We start from the raw sequence: 21,675 nt of genomic DNA on the forward strand, positions 1-21,675 counted from the left end.
TGTGAATTCTCAGTAGAGAATTCAGGATTTTCAAAATTTCAAGGGAAATGAAGAAAAAATTTTTTTTCTGAACTTGCCGAGAATTTAAAATTGTCGGTAACTTCAGCGAGTTAAAAAAAAAAAACTTTACCGCGACCGCGAATCGCCATTCACGGCCGCGACACGGGCGTCTATCAGACCTTTATCTTTTCTTTCTTCTTCAGTTCATGCACCATTTCGAAAAATTAAGCTTCTTCATGTTCAAATGGTGTGAATTTACACCTTTTTAATCCCAACAGACACCTTGTATTGTCCTGGATTGATTATAAAGTAATTGACAAAGTTCAGACTTCTGTTCTTACATTTTTTATTCATCTCTATCAGACAGAATCTGATTTCTCTTTATTTCATCCTAACATCATTATAAATAATTAGAGAAGATCAGATTTCAATACTTTTCATCTCTTTCAGACAAAATCTGATATTCTTCTCCAATTATTCAACCTTTCAAAAAGTTACAGAAACTTTTTCTTCTAAACCCAAACACATGACTACCAAGCATAAATCTTCCATGAAGATTACTGCTGCACACAACAAGCGTCCTGATTTGTCAGAATGCTACGGTGCACCATTTCCCATTTACACACATAATGAAAAACGACGATATTATAAAACTATTTGTTGTATATAGTTTGTATATAGATTTGTTTTTGTGTTTGTTCTTTCTGTAACTCGTATATATGTCTTCTAATTTTAATAACCTTATCAAGTTTGATTCTTTTGCTTAAATATACGTTAACCATACAAGTTATACGAATACATCTGAATCTAAGTTTAAATAAACAGTATAACTTTTAACATGAATCTGTAATAATTTTGAATCTGTATTCATTTCAGAAATGTTTCTGAACATCTGACTTTTCATATATTTTACATACTAATACGGTATAATCATTCATAACTATTGAACAAGTTCATGAACATTCATTTTATATGATAAATCTGAGTCTTGTTCTGCACATATGTTTTTCAATTTTGATAAACATATCCACTTTTGATTCTTTGGTTATTTTTATTAGTATATGTTAACTATGCAAATTATTTGACTGAATCTATATATATGTTGATATGGAACAATATAAACTTCACCATGATTTTGTCTATAATAATAACATGAATCTGCCAATAATTTTACTCTGTATCAGTTTCAATGCTTCAGAATTAATATGCATAAGTGATTAATAAATTTGATTTGTTTAATTGTTCATTTGTTTATTTTTGTATATAGGATCGTTTTTTTTATTTTTATTTTTTTTCTTTTTCTCTTCTTTCTTGTATATATGTTCTTGTTTGATTTATGTACATATGAGTTCCTGCAATAAGAATTCATTTCATTTCATACTTTAATCTTCTATTCTGGTTTATGTCTGTTACAATTTATAGACTATTAGCAAATAAATCTATCCATATATCTTAAAAGCTAATAAGTTATAATCATTATTAACTATTGAACATAATAGTGATTTTTCATTTTAAATTAAATTATCAAGTTTACTTTTTATTTGTTGATTCATTTATGTTAATCATGATAATTATTTAACATATATCCGTATGCACTTATCAAAATGAAACATTATATCTTTTCAATGAATCTGTTTATCATATTTAAATACTTTTGTGTTAATTTGATTATTTCACATACATTGCCAATACCTAAACTTTACTATGATTAAATGATTACTCGTATTTAAGAGTTGATATACATTCACTATTTATTTATTACCTTTTAAAAGATTAATTTCCATTCAAATGCTTGTTCATTCAACTTATGTGAATTAATGAACATTGGTTCTATATTAACTCTAATTCAGCATTTAATGTTTCATTACTCAAAATTTCATAAGGATAAACCTTTGGTTTTCCTTGGATTTAATGTTATTTATTTTAGTTTTTGAGTGCAGGTGCAGTTTATATTACGTTCAAGACACAATTAATCAACAAAATTGCACAAACCAAGTCCAAATGCACAAAATCAGGCACTTTTGACCAATTCTCTACCGAGAATTAAAAATTCTCGGTAAGTCCAGCGAAAACAGGCCGAATTTAGAGCAATTTGTTCTCTGAAATTCGCGTGCCGCGACCGCGACTAAGCATTCTCGGTCGCGACCCGCGACCTGTAGGACGGGTATAGACACAACTTTATCCAATTTTACAACCTTTTCCTATTTCCCCATTAATTCCTAACACCAATCCGGTTTGGACATACTTTGACTAGTTTGGATGGATTTAATCCCAAGAATGCTACTAGCACGCTCATTAAAGATCGTTGGTTTTAGTGATAGATTAAATTGGATTACCTTTTGACAATTGAGTCCATGTTTCCGTTTCCACCAATAAGCACGTTCATTTGCGTACTTTGATTACGGGTATTGTTTTGGATGCTACAAGTATTATGGATTAGTTTTCAATCACTTACTCCTAATTGTTGTTCGATATTGGATTTTGCCGCAATTTTACACATCCATAGTGGTTAGCCACTGTTGGCTAGTTTTGCAAGTTCGATGTTGGTACTTCAAGTTCACATGGTAATGATATTCAGAAGGCTGATCATGCACACACACATTTTGGTGGGCATGAGGATGAAAAGGATGAAGCAGGTGAGGAAGCGGAGCATGTTGAGCCACAAACACAAGCACAAGGACATGTTGGTGATGAGCACAGTGTTGATCAAGTTCATTTGCGAATAAATTTTGAACCATATGAATGCACCAAACCGTCAAATGAATTTGCGGTTAGATGATATTGTTGAAAACAATCAAGAAATGAGTTCCAGAATTTACGCGGTGGATGCCAATATCCATACTTTGAGAAGCGAGCACACATCACCATGACGCCAGTTATTATCATTTTTCCGTCGTCAAAACGTAGTGACCGCACCATCTCCACCGGGTTCCGTTCACAAGAATAGGTTTTATCTTATCTTTTCTCAACTCATTTACTTTTATGTTATTTTTGATTAAGTTTGGTACAATTTCAATTTCTATTTATATTGGCTATGATCATTTTCATATTTATCTATTTTCTTTTCGTATGATTTATTTCGTCCAATTTTTCGTGTTTTATCAATTTTTGCACCAATGAGGACATGGTCCAATTTAAGTGTGGGAGGAGATATTACATATATCATTTTATTTTTAGTACGAATAAGAATAAATAACATTTATATAAACATAAATACATAGCAATAACACTATTTTTCATAAAATTAACATTTTCATATGTTTATAAATTAATCATAAGTTAATATGGGTATTATTTTTCTATACGGGTATTATTTTTCAAATTTTTCACAAATCTCCGATACGATTTTAAGTAAAATTGTCTCGAGTAAATGTATTTTAATTAAATAAATTCTTTATTTTCAATCTCTATTTTATATCATGCAATTCATGATACAATAAATCTTATTTTAAATTTTCAATTAGGTTTATAGGCATTAAATTGAACTAACAATATTAGCTCGGTTTGATTTCGTCTTACATTAACACCAGTTGAAGTTTTTAAGGAAACTTTAGCCATAATACATGTTGAATTTTAAGTCAATATAGGATGAATGTGCTATCTTTCTTTTTCCCAAGTTACAATTTTAATTTTATAATTCATATTAATTAATCAATTAGTTGAATTCTTAACTTTTGGCCACGATTGAGACCAACCTTATCACAATCGAGGTATGAAAGGGAAGAAAATTAAGTACCGTTTACTTTTGGCCACGGTTGCGACCACCCTTATCACAATCGAGGTATGAAAGGAACGTTAAAAGCAAAAAAATAATAAGCGTGTTTAAGTTTAAAGTAACGATTGCGTCCACCCATGGCATGGTCGGTACCTCTTAAGCGAACACAAAGCAATAAAAATATGTATAAGGTTACGATCAAGACCACCCTTATCTCGGGCGTAACCAAGCAAATAAGATTAACCCAAGTACTTATTCATTTAATATATCTCATATATTAGTTTAGGTTTGGGAAATGAAATTTTGTGCTTTGAAATGCCTTGAGACGAAAGACTCAAAAACATGTGTGCTTATATCGTCCCGAATACTTCAAATTCAAAATTGGAAATACAAGACGAATGATATATCGTATATTATACTAAGTTAGTTTGATATTTTGCGTATAAATTTGCCATGCGAAGTTAGTCTTTTTGGCTTAACTAATTTAAAAGGTAATACAAAGATATATGTTTTATTTTCATAAAGAGATTAGTTAAAGAATAAATTAAGTGAAATTTTGTTCGGGACTAGCAAAAGATTAAGTGTGGAGATTTATTAAGCCCAAAATATACCTAAAATATCATTTATATTTACATCAGTTTTGCTATGAATTCGTGCTGTTTACATCTATTTAGAATACTTTTACGTTCGAATATGTTTCTTTCATGCAAGGTATCTAAATATTTGGTAAAATCCAAATAGGAACAAAAAGAGGTCAAAAACGAAGGAAAAACCCTAAGTTATGAGCCAAAAGACAAAGAAATCAGCACACTGATACAAGGAAGACGAGAACGAAGTCAGAAACGGGAGAAAATTCCAAATTCTCGGCAGAGAATCCAAATTCTCGGTAGAGAATTATGGGCCGCGGCCGAGAATTCCAAATTCTCGATCGTGACACGCCTTTTCCAGACATCTTCTCCTTTGTTCTGAAGACCAAATAATTGCTTCCCCATTCTCGGCCGAGAATTGCCATTCTCGGTAAGATCAGCAGCCTTTGTAGCACAACAAACACATGTTTAAATTCCAAGAAACGCGTTCGTTCGGATGAACGCATACGACTCTCCACAACGGATACGACTCTCCACAACGGACACGACACTTCAATCATGACTCTTCAACATCTATAAATAAAGAGTTGATTGAGAGTTGAAAAATATAATGAGAGAGTTAGATTTGTGAGATTAGTGCAAGAGTTATGCAGAAACTCTGACTCAGAAATGAGTCAGAGATTAGATTTCGTTTTTGTACAAAACAATATGATGTACACACATTGTTTATTCAATAATAACAAGTTCAGTAGCGTTTAGACATTGTTCCAATTTAGTTTTTATTTTGGTAGTAGACCGACCCAGTCTCTATTACGAAGATTCAACGAGAAGATTGAGTAGAGGATCCGCCCCTGAGCCTGACAAACTCTAACGAAACCCAAGGAAAGGATTGACAACCCATTCACTTGCAAGTCGTCGAATGTTTCCATGCTCCATGTTCTCTGTAAACTTGTATCAATTTATATTTCATCTAATAAAGTCCGTTCTATTCGATAGATTTTTATGCAGCACTTTGGTAAAGGATCCGAAGTGGATGCTGGTGTTTTCATTAAAACGTATTTAATTCAAAATCTTTACAAGGAAACTTTGTTGAACACTTAGGCAAATTATTATCTCGAAAGAGTTTTAATTTGATTAAGGGCAATTATCCCGGATAGGGTTTTGTCATGTTCAAAGCCCAATAATTAGAGGTTCCGTCATTTATTTCATCTTTATAATTCATACAAAGTTTAAAGTTGTTTTCTTTGCTTAATGCAAACAAATACATTTGTTTACTTTTCTAAAAAGTACTAAACGTTCCTATCTTGCAAATTCATTCTTAAATCAGAGTATTTTCTAACATCTTCATACTCTAATCTGATTCTCATTCTAGCAATTTCAAAACCAAAACCGATTAAACGATTTTCCATATTATAAACCTTAAAAGTAAATTTAACCGATTCTAAATAAGTTTTGTTTAAAAAACGTTCCTTGTGGGATCGATATCTTTTATTACTACAAGCGTATACCGTGCACTTGCGGAAATCGCTCAACATTTTCACATAGACTCTTATTACTACGTGAAATTTAATCAGCTTAGATCTAACGATAAATGATCAAATTTATATAGTTATTAGAGTCCATGTGAACACTACTAACTAAATTACTTATCATTTTACGACTCTGAAAAAAATTCAAAATAGATGCCTTTTTCATTATTATTTTTTTTGCTATATCTAGACAATTCAAAATTTCTTATACTTTAATATTAATTTTAATGGTTAATAATCTACAATTTCAAAATCTAATTCATAATATAAATTCATGAAATAAAAATCTATAATTATTTACTTAAAAAATATAATTATAAAAATATTTTAGACAGAATTGAAAAAATGTAAATTAAAAAAGGAATTGAAGACTTGGAAATAAATGATAAATTGAAAATAAAAATAGTTGAAAATTTAAGAATGGAGGATGATATTGCAGACCGAAAAAATTGAATTAGAGAAATTAAAGAATGAAATAATAAAAGAAACAACTTAATATAACAACAACAAAATTTTAGTACCGAAATGATTCGGGGTCGGTTAACATGAACCATCGTATAAGAGAAACAACTTAATGATGAAAAAAAAAGTTAAAGTCAAATTTGTATAATAAAAGGGACTGTTAAACTGGGGAAGGAGCCAAAATCTTAGCTAGAGGGCCAAAAAACCCTATGACTATAGTGTCGGTCCACCTCTATATATACATTATTATTTTTTAATTGAAGACTGTGAATAGAGGAAGTGTAGCCAGACATCCCAACTAGGTTGGCACCGCTGCAGAGACAACCACGAGCCCGAATATTATTAAAAAATTAAACAAATGTATTTACAAGATTAAGCGCAGTCCTTGACAAAGCGAAATAAGTCTCAGCTTATAGCATTGTCCCAAGTAAGAAGTGAACAAAAATGAGGAAACGAATCCCACCAGTGTAAACCAGAAGTGGAACGTCCATAGCTGGCTAATGCATCAGCCACTTGGTTATTTTCCGAAAGGTGTGAGTAAATAATATGTCCATCATGTCCATATGTACCAAACAACTTAACCAATCTTCCCGAAGTGTTCAAAGCACCATCATAGTGCGAGAACGAAATAGGTATACGACATAAGTGGAGTCGCTCTCAACCCAGACCCTATTCCAGCCCTTGTCCTTTGCTGCCGTCACCAAGAATATTGCAGCTTGAAGCTCTGCTGTATGGACCAAGGAGCATTCTAAGGGGAATGCAAAGGAGCCTAATGAGCGGCCCTGATGATCTCTAAAAATTCCGCTGCACCCGGCCTTCCTCGAAACTATTAAGGCATTCGTGTTAGCCTTCACCCATCCAGGTGGAGGCGAACTCCAACGAACAATCAAGATGTGTGTGGGGGGGGGGGGGGGGGGGGGCAATTGCTATTTCTAGGCGTTTAATGAAGTTGTGGTAATGAATTCTCTGAATGACAACTCTGGGATAAAACTCTAGTCATCAAGAAAACTCTCGGGTTCTTTATTCAAGGTTTGGGGGGTTTCGGCTTTTAGTCAGAAGATAAGCCTATTCCTTACTTTGCTTTGGGTTTTTTTATTAAATAATTTTTTTTGATCAATTTACTACTATGATAGGTTTAGTTTCTCTTCTATTTGAAGTTTTTTTATTCTTTCTTGTATTTCTCCGTATGTGGGTGGTTGTGGTTTTTCTCTATATGAGTATTATCATGTTTTCTTTCATGGAAAAACAGAAAAGTTTTCTCTATCATCACATAGATCTTGCTCGTTAAAAGATTATGAAGCATTCTTGGAGAAAAAAACTCTGAAATCGATTCTAGATAGAGTTTGTTTTCCATTGTTATGTCAAATACAATTTCAAGCACTGTCTGTCATTCCTCTATCACATTATGATATTGCAGATACAGATTCAACATTCTCTAATATATTTTTGTATTATAATTTTTTAATTACTTACGTTGAAAATATTTTTCTAAAAAAAAAATCATGGCAATGCATGATTTCTTTTTAACAATTTTATAAGACAAATGAATATTCTTAATCCATTGTTTTACAAAAGTACAAATGGAGCAATTAAAAATGCAATTCTTATTGTTTAAGAAAAAAAATAATGCAATTCCTATGACTCCAGAATAATCACAATTTAGATCATTAAAAAAATGTGTTATTTGAACAAGGAACTAAATTTCAAGGATTACCTGCTATATAAAATGACTATGTTATTCAAACAAATCTCAGGAATAAATTGGTCAATTTTAATTTCATATCAGAAAATTCCATGACCAATTTATTCCAACTGTCTGTATCTTTTATCTTTTTTTCATTGTTCATAATAAAATATTAATTTTTTTTACTTTTATAGTAAAAATAGTTCAAATTTTACCCTTATAATAGAAATCTAGTTTAATTTTATATTTTTATTAGTAAATGCCGACGAACAAGGGACTGATTTTTTTAGAAAATAAAAAATTAAACTACGATTTCTATCCATAAAGTAAAATTGCGTCGTTTTGTACAATAACCGTAAAATGAACTTTTCCAATAACTTAAGAGACAAAATTGAACTTATTTCAAAATAAATATGAAAAAGATAAAAGGCCGTTGACCAATCTAGGTAACCTTCTTCAGTTACAATAGGCCCAGTAAACTTTGCTCTTTGCCTAAAAGTATACTTCGGCCCATTTAAAAACTTTGTAAACATCGACATCAGTTTCTCTTTTTGTACAGCAGTGCCTACTAAGATTCTGAATGACTAAATACCGTTAAATTTAGGGGTAAATTATACCCATGGCCACTGAACTTTACCCATTTTCATATTATGGCCACTGAACTTCATTTATTTTCGGTATAGCCACTGAACTTTACACTCTTTAACACCGGTGGCCACTCAATTTTAACTAACTTCTTAAAATGACCGTTAACGATCGTTAACGACCTCAAAATGAAAATATTCAAGAATTAAAGTTGTTCAGAACGACATTTACCATGAAACCACATTTTTTATTTTCGAAAATCACATTTCTTGGAGCTTTCTCTCTTTAAAAATTCACTTTCTCTCTCCTAACCAAACAACATCCAAATGACCTCAAAACGAAAATTTTCAAGAATTAAAGTTCCTTAAAATATCATTAACGTTTTGGATTTTTTATTTGTAGGCGTCATGGGTCGTTTTCAGACGTTAAGTGGCCACCGGTGTTAAAAAGTCTAAAGTCTAGTGGCCATACCGGGAAGAAATGAAGTTCAGTGGCCATAATGTGAAAATGTGTAAAGTTCAGTGGCCATGAGTGTAATTTACCCTTAAATTTAGGTTTAAATCTAAATCTTGAGATTGTTTGATTTTCTACTATAGAATTTTAATAAATCTAAATTTAACGGAGGATGACTAAATTTATTCATTTATTCATTCAGTGTCCGGGTAAATATTACTGTCATGAAAAAACTGATGTGAAAAATACTCCAAATGTTGACATTTAAGAGCAATTTTATAGTTATAGTCTAAAATTATGTAATTTTATCATACCATTTAAAATGATGTAATTTTATCTCTAATGTTAGCAGCCAAGAGAAATCTTACCCTAAAGTATGGTCAATTTGAAAAATAATTCATCAAATTGTCTTCTCAGACATGAACTTTGTCATCTCCACTGTATACGTGCACTATTTTATCACTCATCAGTAATAGATCACAAACATATGTGATGTGGTTGAATCTTGTGAGTCCACGTGTCAACCTGCAACTACATAGAAGCAAGGTCAAAGGGGTCTGTTTGTACGTTGAACTCCCTCTGATGCCTAAGTTAGTTTGGGAAAGGACGGAAAGATGATCACAGTCAGTAAATAAAGTTCCAATTCAAGCTTAGTAGAATGAATATGAAGACGGTTATAGATCGTCGAGCGAGATGACCCACATGTCTCTTATTGATAGGAGAAAGTGTGTCCAGATATCGAGGCCTGATATCCCTCAACGGCGCTTGGTCTGTGATTCTCGGGATTAGGCATGATCACGGGCAATGACTGGTATCCTTGAATGGTCTTGTAAGACTTCCCGAATCAAATTCATAGTACGTCGTTATGCTTTATTTACCTGAGGAGACGCTATGTATTCTGTCTTTGACAGTAAGTTTGGTTTCTGTCTGGCCACATGTCAAAATTATATTTGTATATCAATATGTATACACATGGAAAAAAAATAAAAAAAAAATATTGTATTTTGTATTGGTTGGATAATAAAAAAATAAAAAATTTAAATAGTTGGTCAAATTTTTTAAAAAAATATTAATCTTCAATTCTATTATGAAATTAGATTAAAAAATCATTTCTTTAACCAACTGATATGTTTCTCATGCAGAATATGAGAACCTAATATTTGTATTTTTTTTTAATATCTAAAATTGACCCAGCTTATAAGGTTATGGAAAAATTGCTCTTAACTATTCACTTTAGAGGTAAAATTAAATTATTTTAAACGTTAGAAATAAAACTATTCGAGACTATATTAGAAATATCTTTCCACTTTTTTTTTCTTTTATAAATGTTGGTTTTTCTCACTCTTCAATGTCCTTTTCTATTCGTGTATTATCATTTTATTTTTCTATTCTTTAATTTTATTTGTGCTTTCATTTTTTGAATTATTTTTTATTGGAGTTTCAGGATTAGACCTGCTCATGTGCTGAATTGGATCGAACCGGCCTTGGACTGGTTCATACTGTGCTTTGCAATAAAAACATATGTCTAAGCCCAGCCCAGTCTGTAGTAAATATGTATCGGGCTCGGGCCGGACTGGCCGGGCTATCAAATTTCTTAACAGGTTATGTAAGAAAAGATTGAATATATTAGAAGTTAGTAACTTTTATTTTGTTAGTATTTTTGGCAAAAATTCCAACAAAGTTTATGATCCAGTATTTACTAAATTCTAATGTGAGATAACTATAGTTTTTAGAGAACTATAAATTTATTGTTAACATACAAAATAGTAAATTTAACGTTTTTAAATAAGATCAATCTTATTTCTACGTAATGAAAAATTTAAATAGATTAATTTAACTGTTATTTGTTTGGGTATCACATTGTTAATAAAAAAATATTGTTCTTCACAAAAAAAAATGTTAAAGTATTTAAAATGTTTTAGTTAATAACACGATTTTAAACAACATGCTAAAATGTATGAAACCGTTCCAGTTTATCAACAAATTTGTTTAGAATATCAAATATGATGGCCAAATAACGGATTAAATAAATGTCAAATCAGCTCGTTCATATTTTCCGTTAAATATGGGGTATTAATCCATTTTGCTTGTAACTATTGGAAGTTTTATCATTTTGATAGTGATAAGGTCAGGGAGAAAGGAGGGCCAAATGTGTTAAGGGTGTACACTAGGAGAAAAGGTGGACACGTGTAAGTGTGTTAGTGGTTTGGCTTTTATAGGGTATGTATTAAATAAGGCCTGGTGTTAGTAAGGCAAGGTATTCAGATGCTTAGTTGTTTTGGGAATCAGTCCTGGTTTGTCAGGGGATTCTGGGAGGGGGCTAGTCCCTGTGGGTTTATCACCATTAATGCTATTTTGTAATAGAGAGGGACATTTACTGTTCCATTGGTTATCTATATCATCTCTATCTTTCTTCCTCTTCTCTGTTCTTGTTAATTCTTTACATTTTCATACCTTGTGTTGGTTGATTCTTATCAATTGGTCCGACCTGCCGGATGGCTCATACCGGCGAGATGGATTCGAGAATCCAGAGCAAGTTTGATACACAAGATGCTAAGTTTGTGGGTATCGAAAAGCAACTCAGCGGAATGGGAAATCAAGTTAGCAGATTGTCTCAATCCATGTCCAGTATGCATATTTCTTTTGAGGAGTTTCAAGTAAAGATTTCCAACTGGATGCAGAAAATGGAGAAACAGCCAGCCATTGTGGATGAGTCTGCTTCAGGGGGCAGAGAAGGCAGCACCGGCAATGACGCTCAAGTAGGTCAGAACACCACTCTTGCATCAAGGAGACACCTTGAGCTTGGCCATCCAACTCCGGGCAGCACCTCCGCTAACCCTATGACAGAACAACAATTAGGGGGGAGAAAAGTGAAACTACCCATGTTTGAAGGAATTGATCCTAAGGGATGGATCACTAGGGCTGAAACCTATTTTCGCCTCAACCAAACGCCTGAAGAGCTTCGCATCGATAATGCAGAAATCTGTATGGCAGGGGCTGCCATAAATTGGTTTACTATCCTTCATGAATCTACACCCCATTTAACCTGGGAGATCTTTAAGGAAGAACTCTTGCAATGTTTTAGATATTCTGAGATTCATAATCCTTATGAAGAATTGGCTTCTATTCAACAGAGAGGGACAGTGGATGACTATATAGAAGAATTTAAATTAATCGCCTCCATGGTTCCTCGGCAGCCGGAGTTACAATATATCGGTTACTTCATCAGTGGATTAGAGGAAGGAATACGTTCTCAGGTTCACATGCATAATCCATCGTCTCGTTTAAAAGCCATGAGATTGGCTCGGACGGCAGAATCGCCGGAGAACAGGGGAAGAGGTGGCGGCGCTTATAAGAGGATTGGAAGTTTGGGATTGAAAGAGAAGGGAGCTGCTCCTCACGTGACAGTAGGCACATGGAAGGGATTTAACCTAAATAAATCACCCATGGGCCAGGATAAATGGGCTGGGCCTGAAAATAAAAATTTCAGCCCTTCCAACCATTCCAGCAATTATAACTCAAGCCCTAGATGGAATAATTCAAGAACAACTACTTCTTCAGTCGCACAAAATTCCTCCATTCACGACAGAGGCACCAAACACATAACGCAGAAAGAGTGGGATGACAGGAAAAAGAAGGGACTTTGCTTCCGTTGTGCGCAACCGTACTCTCCATCTCAGCGTTGCCCAGAGGGAAGGCTGCGAATTTTGCTTTTAGCTAATGATGAAGAGGTTAACGCAGAGGGAGAAATAATATGGGCTGAAGCTGTGAATTCGAATGATGAAGATGAATTAGAAGGATGAAGAGGTGAGTGTCAAATTCTCGAGTGGAATGGGTTGATGGGGAATCATGACAACAACCTTAAAACCTGCAAATTCCATGGGGAAATTAAGGGAATTCCCATCGTGATTTTGGTGGACAGCGGAGCCACGCACAATTTCATCTCAAAACGTTTAGTCCATTCGTTGGGACTAATTGCCGAACTCGGGAGGGAGATGAACATTCGTTTGGGGGATGGGCACCAAGACAAAATTTCACAACATTGTCCAATGATAAGGTTAGTAATGGGAGAATTTGAATGCCATATTAAAGCTTTGGTGTTGGATATGGGCAATTTAGATTTGATTTTGGGCATGGACTGGCTACAAACACTGGGTGAAGTCTGTCATGACTGGAAGGCCAAGAAGATGAAATTTTGGAAAGAGGGGAAGCAAATTGCATTAGAGGGAATTAGCTCCGATGATAAGGGGTTGTCTTCACTCCAAGTTTGGTTAGATGATAGTGACAGTAACAGGACAGCCATGAAACGAGGCAGCGAAGTTAGCACCCATGGGTCGACGAAAATTCAGCAACAAGAAATAAACTCTCTATTGGAAAAATTCAGTCCCGTTTTTAGGACACCGAAGGGTTTACCACCTCCTCGAAGGATTTCACATGCCATCAATCTCAGTCCAGGCAGTGGACCAGTTTGTGTACGACCATACAGGTACCCCCATCACCACAAGGACGAAATTCAAAGACAGGTTCAGGATATGCTCGAGCAGGGTATAATCAGGAACAGTAGCAGTGCGTATTCCAGCCCCGTTCTTCTAGTCAAGAAAAAGGATTCGTCATGGAGACTTTGTGTGGATTATCGGGCTTTGAACAGAATCACAGTTCCAGACAAGTATCTGATCCCTGTAGTTGATGAATTATTAGACGAGCTCCATGGATCACGATATTTTTCGAAAATTGACCTTAAGGCAGGGTATCACCAAATTTTGATGAAAGATGGGGATGAAGAGAAGACAGCATTCCGGACTCATAATGGCCACTACGAATACTTAGTAATGCCATTTGGATTGATGAATGCACCTGCCACCTTCCAAGCTACAATGAATGACATGTTTCGAAGTTTTTTACGGAAAACCGTCCTCGTTTTCTTTGATGATATACTTATTTTCAGTACTAGTTGGGAATCTCATTTGCTTCATGTGGAGGCTGTCCTTCGTGTATTAGCGCAAAATCAGTTTGTGGCAAATTTGAAGAAATGTCAGTTCGGGGGGCATTCAGTAGATTATTTGGGGCATGTGATTACCGGTGAAGGGGTTGCTATGGACTCGACGAAAATTGAGGTTGTAATAGCTTGGCCAATTCCAAAATCTGTCAAAGGCGTTAGGGGCTTCCTTGGTCTCACAGGATATTACAGAAAATTCATTGCCGACTACGGTAAGATTGCCCAACCTCTCACAGCTCTTACAAAGAAAGATAATTTCGTGTGGACTCCTGACTCGCAAACAGACTTCGAAACATTGAAGCATGCCATCACAACAGCCCCAGTGTTAGCGCTGCCAAATTTTTTAGAGATTTTTTACATTGAGTGTGATGCTTAAGGGAAAGGCGTCGGCGCTGTTTTGATGCAAAAGTCGAAGCCGATTGCTTTCTTCAGTAAAGCATTAGCAGACCGTAATTTGGCCAAATCAGCCTATGACAAGGAAATAATGGGACTTGCTTTAGCCATTCAGCATTGGCGACCTTATTTGCTAGGGAGGACATTCAGAGTATTTACTGATAAAAAAGCTTGAAGCACCTTCTGAACCAACGGATTAGCACATGTGATCAACAAAATTGGGTAGCCAAGTTGTTAGGCTATCGATTTGAGATATTCTACAAGCCCGGAAAGTTGAATGCAGCAGCTGATGCTCTTTCTCGACGGGGAGAGGAGGGAGAGCTCACCTTACTCAACTCGTTTCCACAGTGGGAAGATGGGGCCCAACTCACGAGTGAGGTCGATACTGATCCACATTTAGTAAAAATCAAGGCTGATTTACAAAGAGACCCTCAAGCAAGACCAGGGTTTCATTTAAAGGAAGGCATTCTATTGAATCGAAATCGGTTGGTCATCTCAGCCAAGTCCCCTTTAATTCCTTCCTTACTCCATGAGTTTCATTCGACTGTCATAGGGGGACATTCAGGTTTCTACAGAACATACCGGCGTTTGGCAGCTAGCCTTTATTGGGTCGGTATGAGTAAAACTGTGCAGCATTATGTGCGAAACTGTGATGTGTGTCAACGGTACAAAGCTTCTACCTTAGCTCCAGCAGGACTTTTACAACCATTACAAGTTCCTGAAGTCGTATGGAATGAGATTTCTATGGATTTCATTACAGGGTTACCAAAATCCAAGGGTTTTGATGCGGTTCTGGTGGTTGTAGACAGATTGAGCAAATACGCTCATTTTATTACATTGAAGCATCTGTATTCAGCCCGCACCATTGCTGAAGTTTTTGTTAAAGAGGTGGTGAGACTACATGGTATTCCGACTGCAATTGTAAGTGACCGTGACCCTATTTTTATGAGCCATTTTTGGACAGAATTATTCAAGTTGCAAGGCACGAAGTTAAAGATGTCGTTGGCTTACCACCCGGAGACGGATGGTCAAACTGAAGTGACTAACCGCTGCCTGGTAGCTTACTTGCGGTGTTTTTCAGTTGAACAGCCACGTTCATGGGCTCATTGGCTGCCTTGGGCTGAATTTTGGTTCAATACCACTTTTCATGCCCCATCCGGGATGACCCCTTTTGAAGTAGTATATGGAAGAAAACCTCCAACTCCAATTCAATTTATTCCAGGCGAAATCCGAGTTGAGTGTGTTGCACGTGAGCTTGCTGATAGAGCGGAAGTTCTGGCTCAACTACGGTTCAATTTGAATAAAGCACAAGAGCAGATGAAAATTAGGGCTGATAAGGGACGACGCGATGAGCATTTTGAAATCGGGGATTGGGTTTATCTAAAATTGCGACCTCACAAACAGCAGTCCGTTGCCCGTCGCATCAATCAGAAGTTGGCTGCTCGCTTTTACGGACCCTTTCAGGTTGTTCGTCGCATCGGGGAGGTTGCTTATGAGTTGAAATTGCCCCAGGAATCCAAAGTGCACCCAGTTTTCCATGCTTCTATGCTAAAGAAGGCGAGCCAACCCCTTCAGGTTGAACCTTCCCTCCCTGCTGGATTTGAAATTTCAGTCGAAGATTCTGATCAACCAGAACAAGTTCTCGCCACACGTACAATCACAAAGCAAGGGACACAGGTTAAGCAATGGCTTATACAGTGGCTTGGCAAGAGTGCTGATGAAGCAACATGGGAAGACGAGATTACAATCCGAGGCCAATTTCCTTCGCTCAATCTTGCGGACAAGACTGATCTTCCTGAGGGTGGCAATGATAGTGATAAGGCCAGGGAGAAAGGAGGGCCAAAGGTGTTAAGGGTGTACACTAGGAGAAAAGGTGGACACGTGTAAGTGTGTTAGTGGTTTGGCTTTTATAGGGTATGTATTAAAGAAGGCCTGGTGTTAGTAAGGCAAGGTATTCAGATGCTTAGTTGTTTTGGGAATCAGTCCTGGTTTGTCAGGGGATTCTGGGAGGGGGCTAGTCCCTGTGGGTTTATCACCATTAATGCTATTTTGTAATAGAGAGGGACATTTACTGTTCCATTGGTTATCTATATCATATCTATCTTTCTTCCTCTTCTCTGTTCTTGTTAATTCTTTACATTTTCATACCTTGTGTTGGTTGATTCTTATCACATTTCACACGTTAATTTTATACTTCTCGAAAATTTCGATTCGCATGTTTCCATAACCAATTATTCCTGATGGGCCAAATCATTGATACAATAATTCTTTTTAATGTTCACGTATCTTATATAAAATATAAGGTCGAGATATATTTTGGGTTCCACATGTATCTCATTATTTTAAGGGAAAAAAAGAAAGCAACAATTTATTCCCAAAATACTATTCTGGTTACATGTTTTATCATAAATAGTTCAAATATAAATTTGTTTCATGTGCAAAGATTGTTTTCAGATTTGTGTGATTTCAAAGCACATGGAAAAGGAAAATGTGTACCATCTTTCACAAGAGCTGCGGTTAATTTAGTCCAAAGTAAATTTTAAGCAATTTTACCATTCAACTTCATATTTCAAGTCAAAGTCAAAGTAGCTTTGCCCTGCTCATGCTCAGCTCGATACAAAATGGATGAATTTCAACTCGATTTGTTAAGAAAATATATGATTATGAGATGATTAAAATTTTGTTCGCTGAAGGCTCATAATTATGTTCAAAAGCAAGGCTCACAAAGAGCTAATTTGTTATGTTTAAAATAAAAAATTGAAGTCGAAGATAGGGTTTCAATCTCATTTGAATTCTCTTCAACACAAAAACTATGTAGTTTTAAAACCTACGATACTAAAATTTCACATAAAACTACGTAGTTTTACATTTTCCATTTATAAAATACATATTATTAAAAAAAATCAAATTGGACTCATTGACAAACCCGCTTATGAACATTATAATCAACTTATTCATGAGCTCAAGCTCAAGCTCAAGCTCGGCTTATTTACAAATTAAGACTCAACATGATCAAAGTTTTATCGAACCGAACATCTTTTGGATCAAATTGACCTTACAATCCAAGTTTCAGGACTATATCTTGACTAACTTGGACAGTGCACAATTGTTGCTATTCACAACTAGAAAAACACATGGATAACTTTACATAAAAACTAAGCATCTGTTGGATTTAGTTGTTATTGTTTTCGTCACATCTATTGTTTGAAGTAAAAAAAACAAAAAAGAAGCTACAAAGCGGAAAACCAATCGGAAAACTGCATCACTTAACGAAATTTGGACAGTGTTTTATTGTAAATCAGATGGTTGTAACATAAGAACCAATTTGTTCATCTCTGTAATGGAAACAACAAAAGCTAATGAAGTACAATTGATCTGTAAAATTGAAACTAGTATATCTTTTACTTCTTCATGAGAAGAACAACAGTATGAGCAGCAATACTTCTGTTTTCGCCCAAGCTATCGACTTTTTCATGAGTTTTGGCCTTGAGATTTATCACAGAAGGATCTGCTCCAAGCAGTTCACACAAATTGGCTCTGATTGCTTCCTTGTGAGGACTCAATTTGGGTCTTTGAAGAATCAAGGTTGCATCCAAGTTTCCAATATCATATCCTGCCTCATGCATCAGTTTTACCTGAAAATAACAATGGATAATTTTGATCAAATGGGTTCACACTACCGTAGTTGTTAAAGGCGCAGCGTGCACTAAGGCGCTAAGGGGTCCTGGAGCCTAGGCTCAAGGCGCAATGCAGGGCACGTAGGATGGATGGTGCATTTGTTGTTCATGTTACCCCGGGAAATATAATAAACTATGATAAGCACGTATGGCAATTGATGCAACACCTACACACAAGGGCGGAAGCAAGACAAAGTCTCGCAATGGAGGCTGAAGCAGCTCCCTCCTCTGAGAGAACCTTGGGTGTCAACGGCAAGCCAGTGGGACGACAGACCCTTGGCAAATTGAGTTGCTCGTTTGGTTTTCCTTGTAGTTATTTTTTGTTTTTTCACACCAAACAGTAGATATAAAGTGTCTGGCTGTGATTGAGAAACAACAACAGCTGAACCAAATAAGCCCTAAATGGTGATGAACAACTATTTTGCGTTGCCTGTATCTATAAACTGCATAATCATCTACAAGGGCAGATAAGTTACTGAAAGGCTTGTTCAACAAAATTTTGTTTACATGTTACAACACTACTAAATCACTACAGATGAGAGATCTTAATTCATTTTAGCACAAGCCTGTTCACATAGTTATTTAGCACTATCATTGTGATAATGGAACTCTATTGACACTTTTTGATTATCTTGTCCTCACTCAGTGCAACTAGAATTCAACTCTACTCTGAACTTTTCCTCTTATTCATTCCATCTATGGCAGAACATGAGACCAGTTTATTGTGAGCCTTCAAAAAGAAGTCAGTACATATTGTACTTGAACTTGCTTAAATGACCTATCGGCTCCCGAACCTACTTAAAGTGACATATTGACGGCTAAACTTGCTAAAAGTGACCTAATAACTCATTGAACTTGCTTAAAATGATAGGCACTTCAACTTGTCCAAATCTCACTTTGCTCTGTCACATATAACTTTAGAGGTTAATCATGTTGTTCTAAGCAAGTTCAGTTCAAGTGCTAATAAGACATCTCCAAAGTTCAGGAGCTTCATGTATTAAGCATAGAATTTATGATCTATACTCCAGTGTTTAAGGAAAGAACCGTAAAACAATCGGTTCTTCAAACAATCTCAACCAGAACATGAAAGCTCAGAAGTAGTTTCTCATATGTACAAGGAAATAAAAGCAAAAAAAGGAGAGTAAAGAACTCACAGCTTCTTCAATAAAAACAGAAGATGCAGCTCCTTTCCACTTCGGATCAGAATCAGGGAAAATCTGACCAATATCAGGAAGCCCTAATGCGCCCAATATTGCATCCACAACACAGTGCAACAACACATCTCCTGCAATCAAAAAAGGGGGAAAAAAACAAATTCAACTTCAATTCGTCCCCAAACAACTTTAAAAGCTGAAACCCAATCACAAATCTTCCCCAATTCGAACTGTAATAGATTCAATTGACAACGAAATCGAGTAAAATTACCATCGGAGTGAGCCTCGCAGCCTCTCTCATGTGGAATATTAATCCCACCGATGATCAAAGGGTAACCAGGCTCCAAGCGATGAAGATCGAAGCCGTGACCTATTCTGAAAGGCAAAGATTTTGGTCCTTTGGAGGAAGTAGTAGGTGCATCGGTTTGAACAGCTGTGGTTCCTGCAGCTGCAGAAATGGAAAGCCTGGTAATTGGTTTTGAAGAAAGAGATGAAGATGATGGTTTGTATTGGAAAGGAAGAGGGCTGATTTTGGTGGTATTGGTGGTGTTGCTATTATTGGTGGAGATTGGAGAATAAGAGGTGTATAATTGAGTAGCCATAGCCATTGGAGATGTTTTGCAGAAGCAGCTTCTATGTTTGGGTTCTTTTGTTTTGTTTTCAATATTTATGCTTAAGTTGTGTACTTCGTCAAAAAATGGCTCTTTTTCTTTCTTTCTTTCATTTATTTTATTTTATTGTCTTTTTCCTAAACAACACGTGAATATAATTTTGGGTAAATTTCAAATAAAACTTATATAGTTTCACTGATTTTCAGATATTTTTTTTTTGTCAAAACGAGGATTGAGGTTTCTCATTTAGATTAATGCTATTAAAACCATTTTTAACGACCTGAAAATGAAAATTTTCAAGAATTAAAGTTGTTCAATGTTATATTTTTTTTTATGGAACTACATTTTTTATTTTCGAAAATCATCTTTTTTGGAACTTTCTCTCTCTAAACATTAACTTTCTCTCTTTTTACCAAACATCATCTAAATAATCTCAAAATAAAAAAGTTGAAGAATTAAAGTTGCTTAGAATATTAGTAGTTCTTAAAATATGTAATTTTTGAAGTCGTCAATAGTGATTTTAATAATATCAATCGAAAAAGTTCTTATTTTTCTAAAGTTGAAAACCTCAATCCTCGTTTTGACAAAAAGTAAACCACAGTCCTTTATCTGAAAATTAATAAAACCACATGAGTTTTATTTGAAATTTACCCTATAATTTTTTAAAACAAAACATCTTTCACCAGTGTAGAAAATAATTCTGAATTTCATTTTTTATTTTAATAAAATTATTTTTCTCAAAAAAAAAATTATTGGATTTTATTTTAATAAAATCATTCCAAAACCAAAAAATAAGTAGATCAGTGATGTGGCAACTGCTAGCCACACACAAAAAAAAAAAATTCATTCCCAAACGTGATGATCAAACTCTAGATCTTTGGTTAAGGGAGGATAAGCTTTTACCACTCCACCACAACTTCGTGGTTAAACTTTATTGTGTATAATATGATTGTTGTGCGAAAACTATATGTATATATCAATGTCATGTAAGAGTTTCAAACATTTGAATTAAGTAAATAATAAATATATTTTATTTTCGGGTGACTCTTATGCCATTATTCAAATGATTTTCTCTGTTTGAAATTGACGGAATAATTTTATTGAAATAAAAATAAAAATTTAATAACTTTATTAAAATAAAATGATATTAATAACCTTTCAGTAACTCCATACGTACTAAGTTGCTGGCTAATACTTGATTAAAATAGCATTATTTATTTAATACATTTAAAAATAGCTCAGAAGTAATTCTCATTTCTAATATAAAAAAAAAAGTATTGGCCTTGTTTGGGAATTAGTTGTTAGTTGTTAGTTGTTAGCTGATTTGATTAGCTGTTTGTGTAGACCTGTTTGGTAAAAATTAGTTGATTGATAATAGCGGTTTGTGCAAAAAGACGAATAAGGGCATTTCTTTTTTAATACATAAAAATATACATAAAATAATTAGGGTTAAAGAAGTTCATTAATTTTAATATTGCAAAACGCTAATTGAAAAAGCTCCTAAAATGGGCTTTTTCTAAATTAGCGTTTTCATCACAAAACTCTCTCCCAAACCTCTCTCCACCAAACACTCCAATCAGCGGTTTCAATGGTCAAACCGCTAAAGTTAGCCAAAACCGCTCTTTTTATCCCAAAACGCTATTTACCAAACAAGGCCATTGTTGATCAATAGTAATCCTACATATTAAAATAATGATTAATACTTGATTTTAAGAAAAGAACATTATTTATTTAATATGCATTTGAAAATAAACTTCTAACACCCATAAAAAGATTTATATATATTTGATGTCAATATAAATTTAGAAAAATGAAAAAATCAGAAAATA

General features: G+C 34.7%; 1 protein-coding gene across 1 annotated transcript; it reads right to left on the minus strand.

Moving 5' to 3' along the window:
- Window positions 1-17,670: 17,670 nt before the first annotated feature.
- On the minus strand, window positions 17,671-19,915 carry LOC136210863 (2-C-methyl-D-erythritol 2,4-cyclodiphosphate synthase, chloroplastic). Its single transcript, XM_066002282.1, has 3 exons — window positions 19,507-19,915; window positions 19,236-19,366; window positions 17,671-18,039 (listed from the first exon to the last, which is right to left on the minus strand). Exons 1-3 carry the CDS (start codon window positions 19,841-19,843, stop codon window positions 17,806-17,808), a joined length of 702 nt encoding a protein of 233 aa, XP_065858354.1. The 5' UTR covers window positions 19,844-19,915; the 3' UTR covers window positions 17,671-17,805.
- Between the last annotated feature and the right edge of the window lie 1,760 nt (window positions 19,916-21,675).

The sequence above is a fragment of the Euphorbia lathyris genome, chromosome 1 (genome assembly GCF_963576675.1).
Source record: "Euphorbia lathyris chromosome 1, ddEupLath1.1, whole genome shotgun sequence".
NCBI classification, from domain to species: Eukaryota; Viridiplantae; Streptophyta; class Magnoliopsida; order Malpighiales; family Euphorbiaceae; genus Euphorbia; species Euphorbia lathyris.

Excerpts from the sequence above, each read along its gene's own strand:
- LOC136210863 (XM_066002282.1), bottom strand. The coding sequence starts at position 19,843 with ATGGCTATGGCTACTCAATTATACACCTCTTATTCTCCAATCTCCACC. Across the intron at positions 19,367-19,506 it reads CTGCGAGGCTCACTCCGATG|GAGATGTGTTGTTGCACTGT; the intron begins GTAATTTTACTC and ends TTTTGATTGCAG. Across the intron at positions 18,040-19,235 it reads CTGTTTTTATTGAAGAAGCT|GTAAAACTGATGCATGAGGC; the intron begins GTGAGTTCTTTA and ends TGTTATTTTCAG.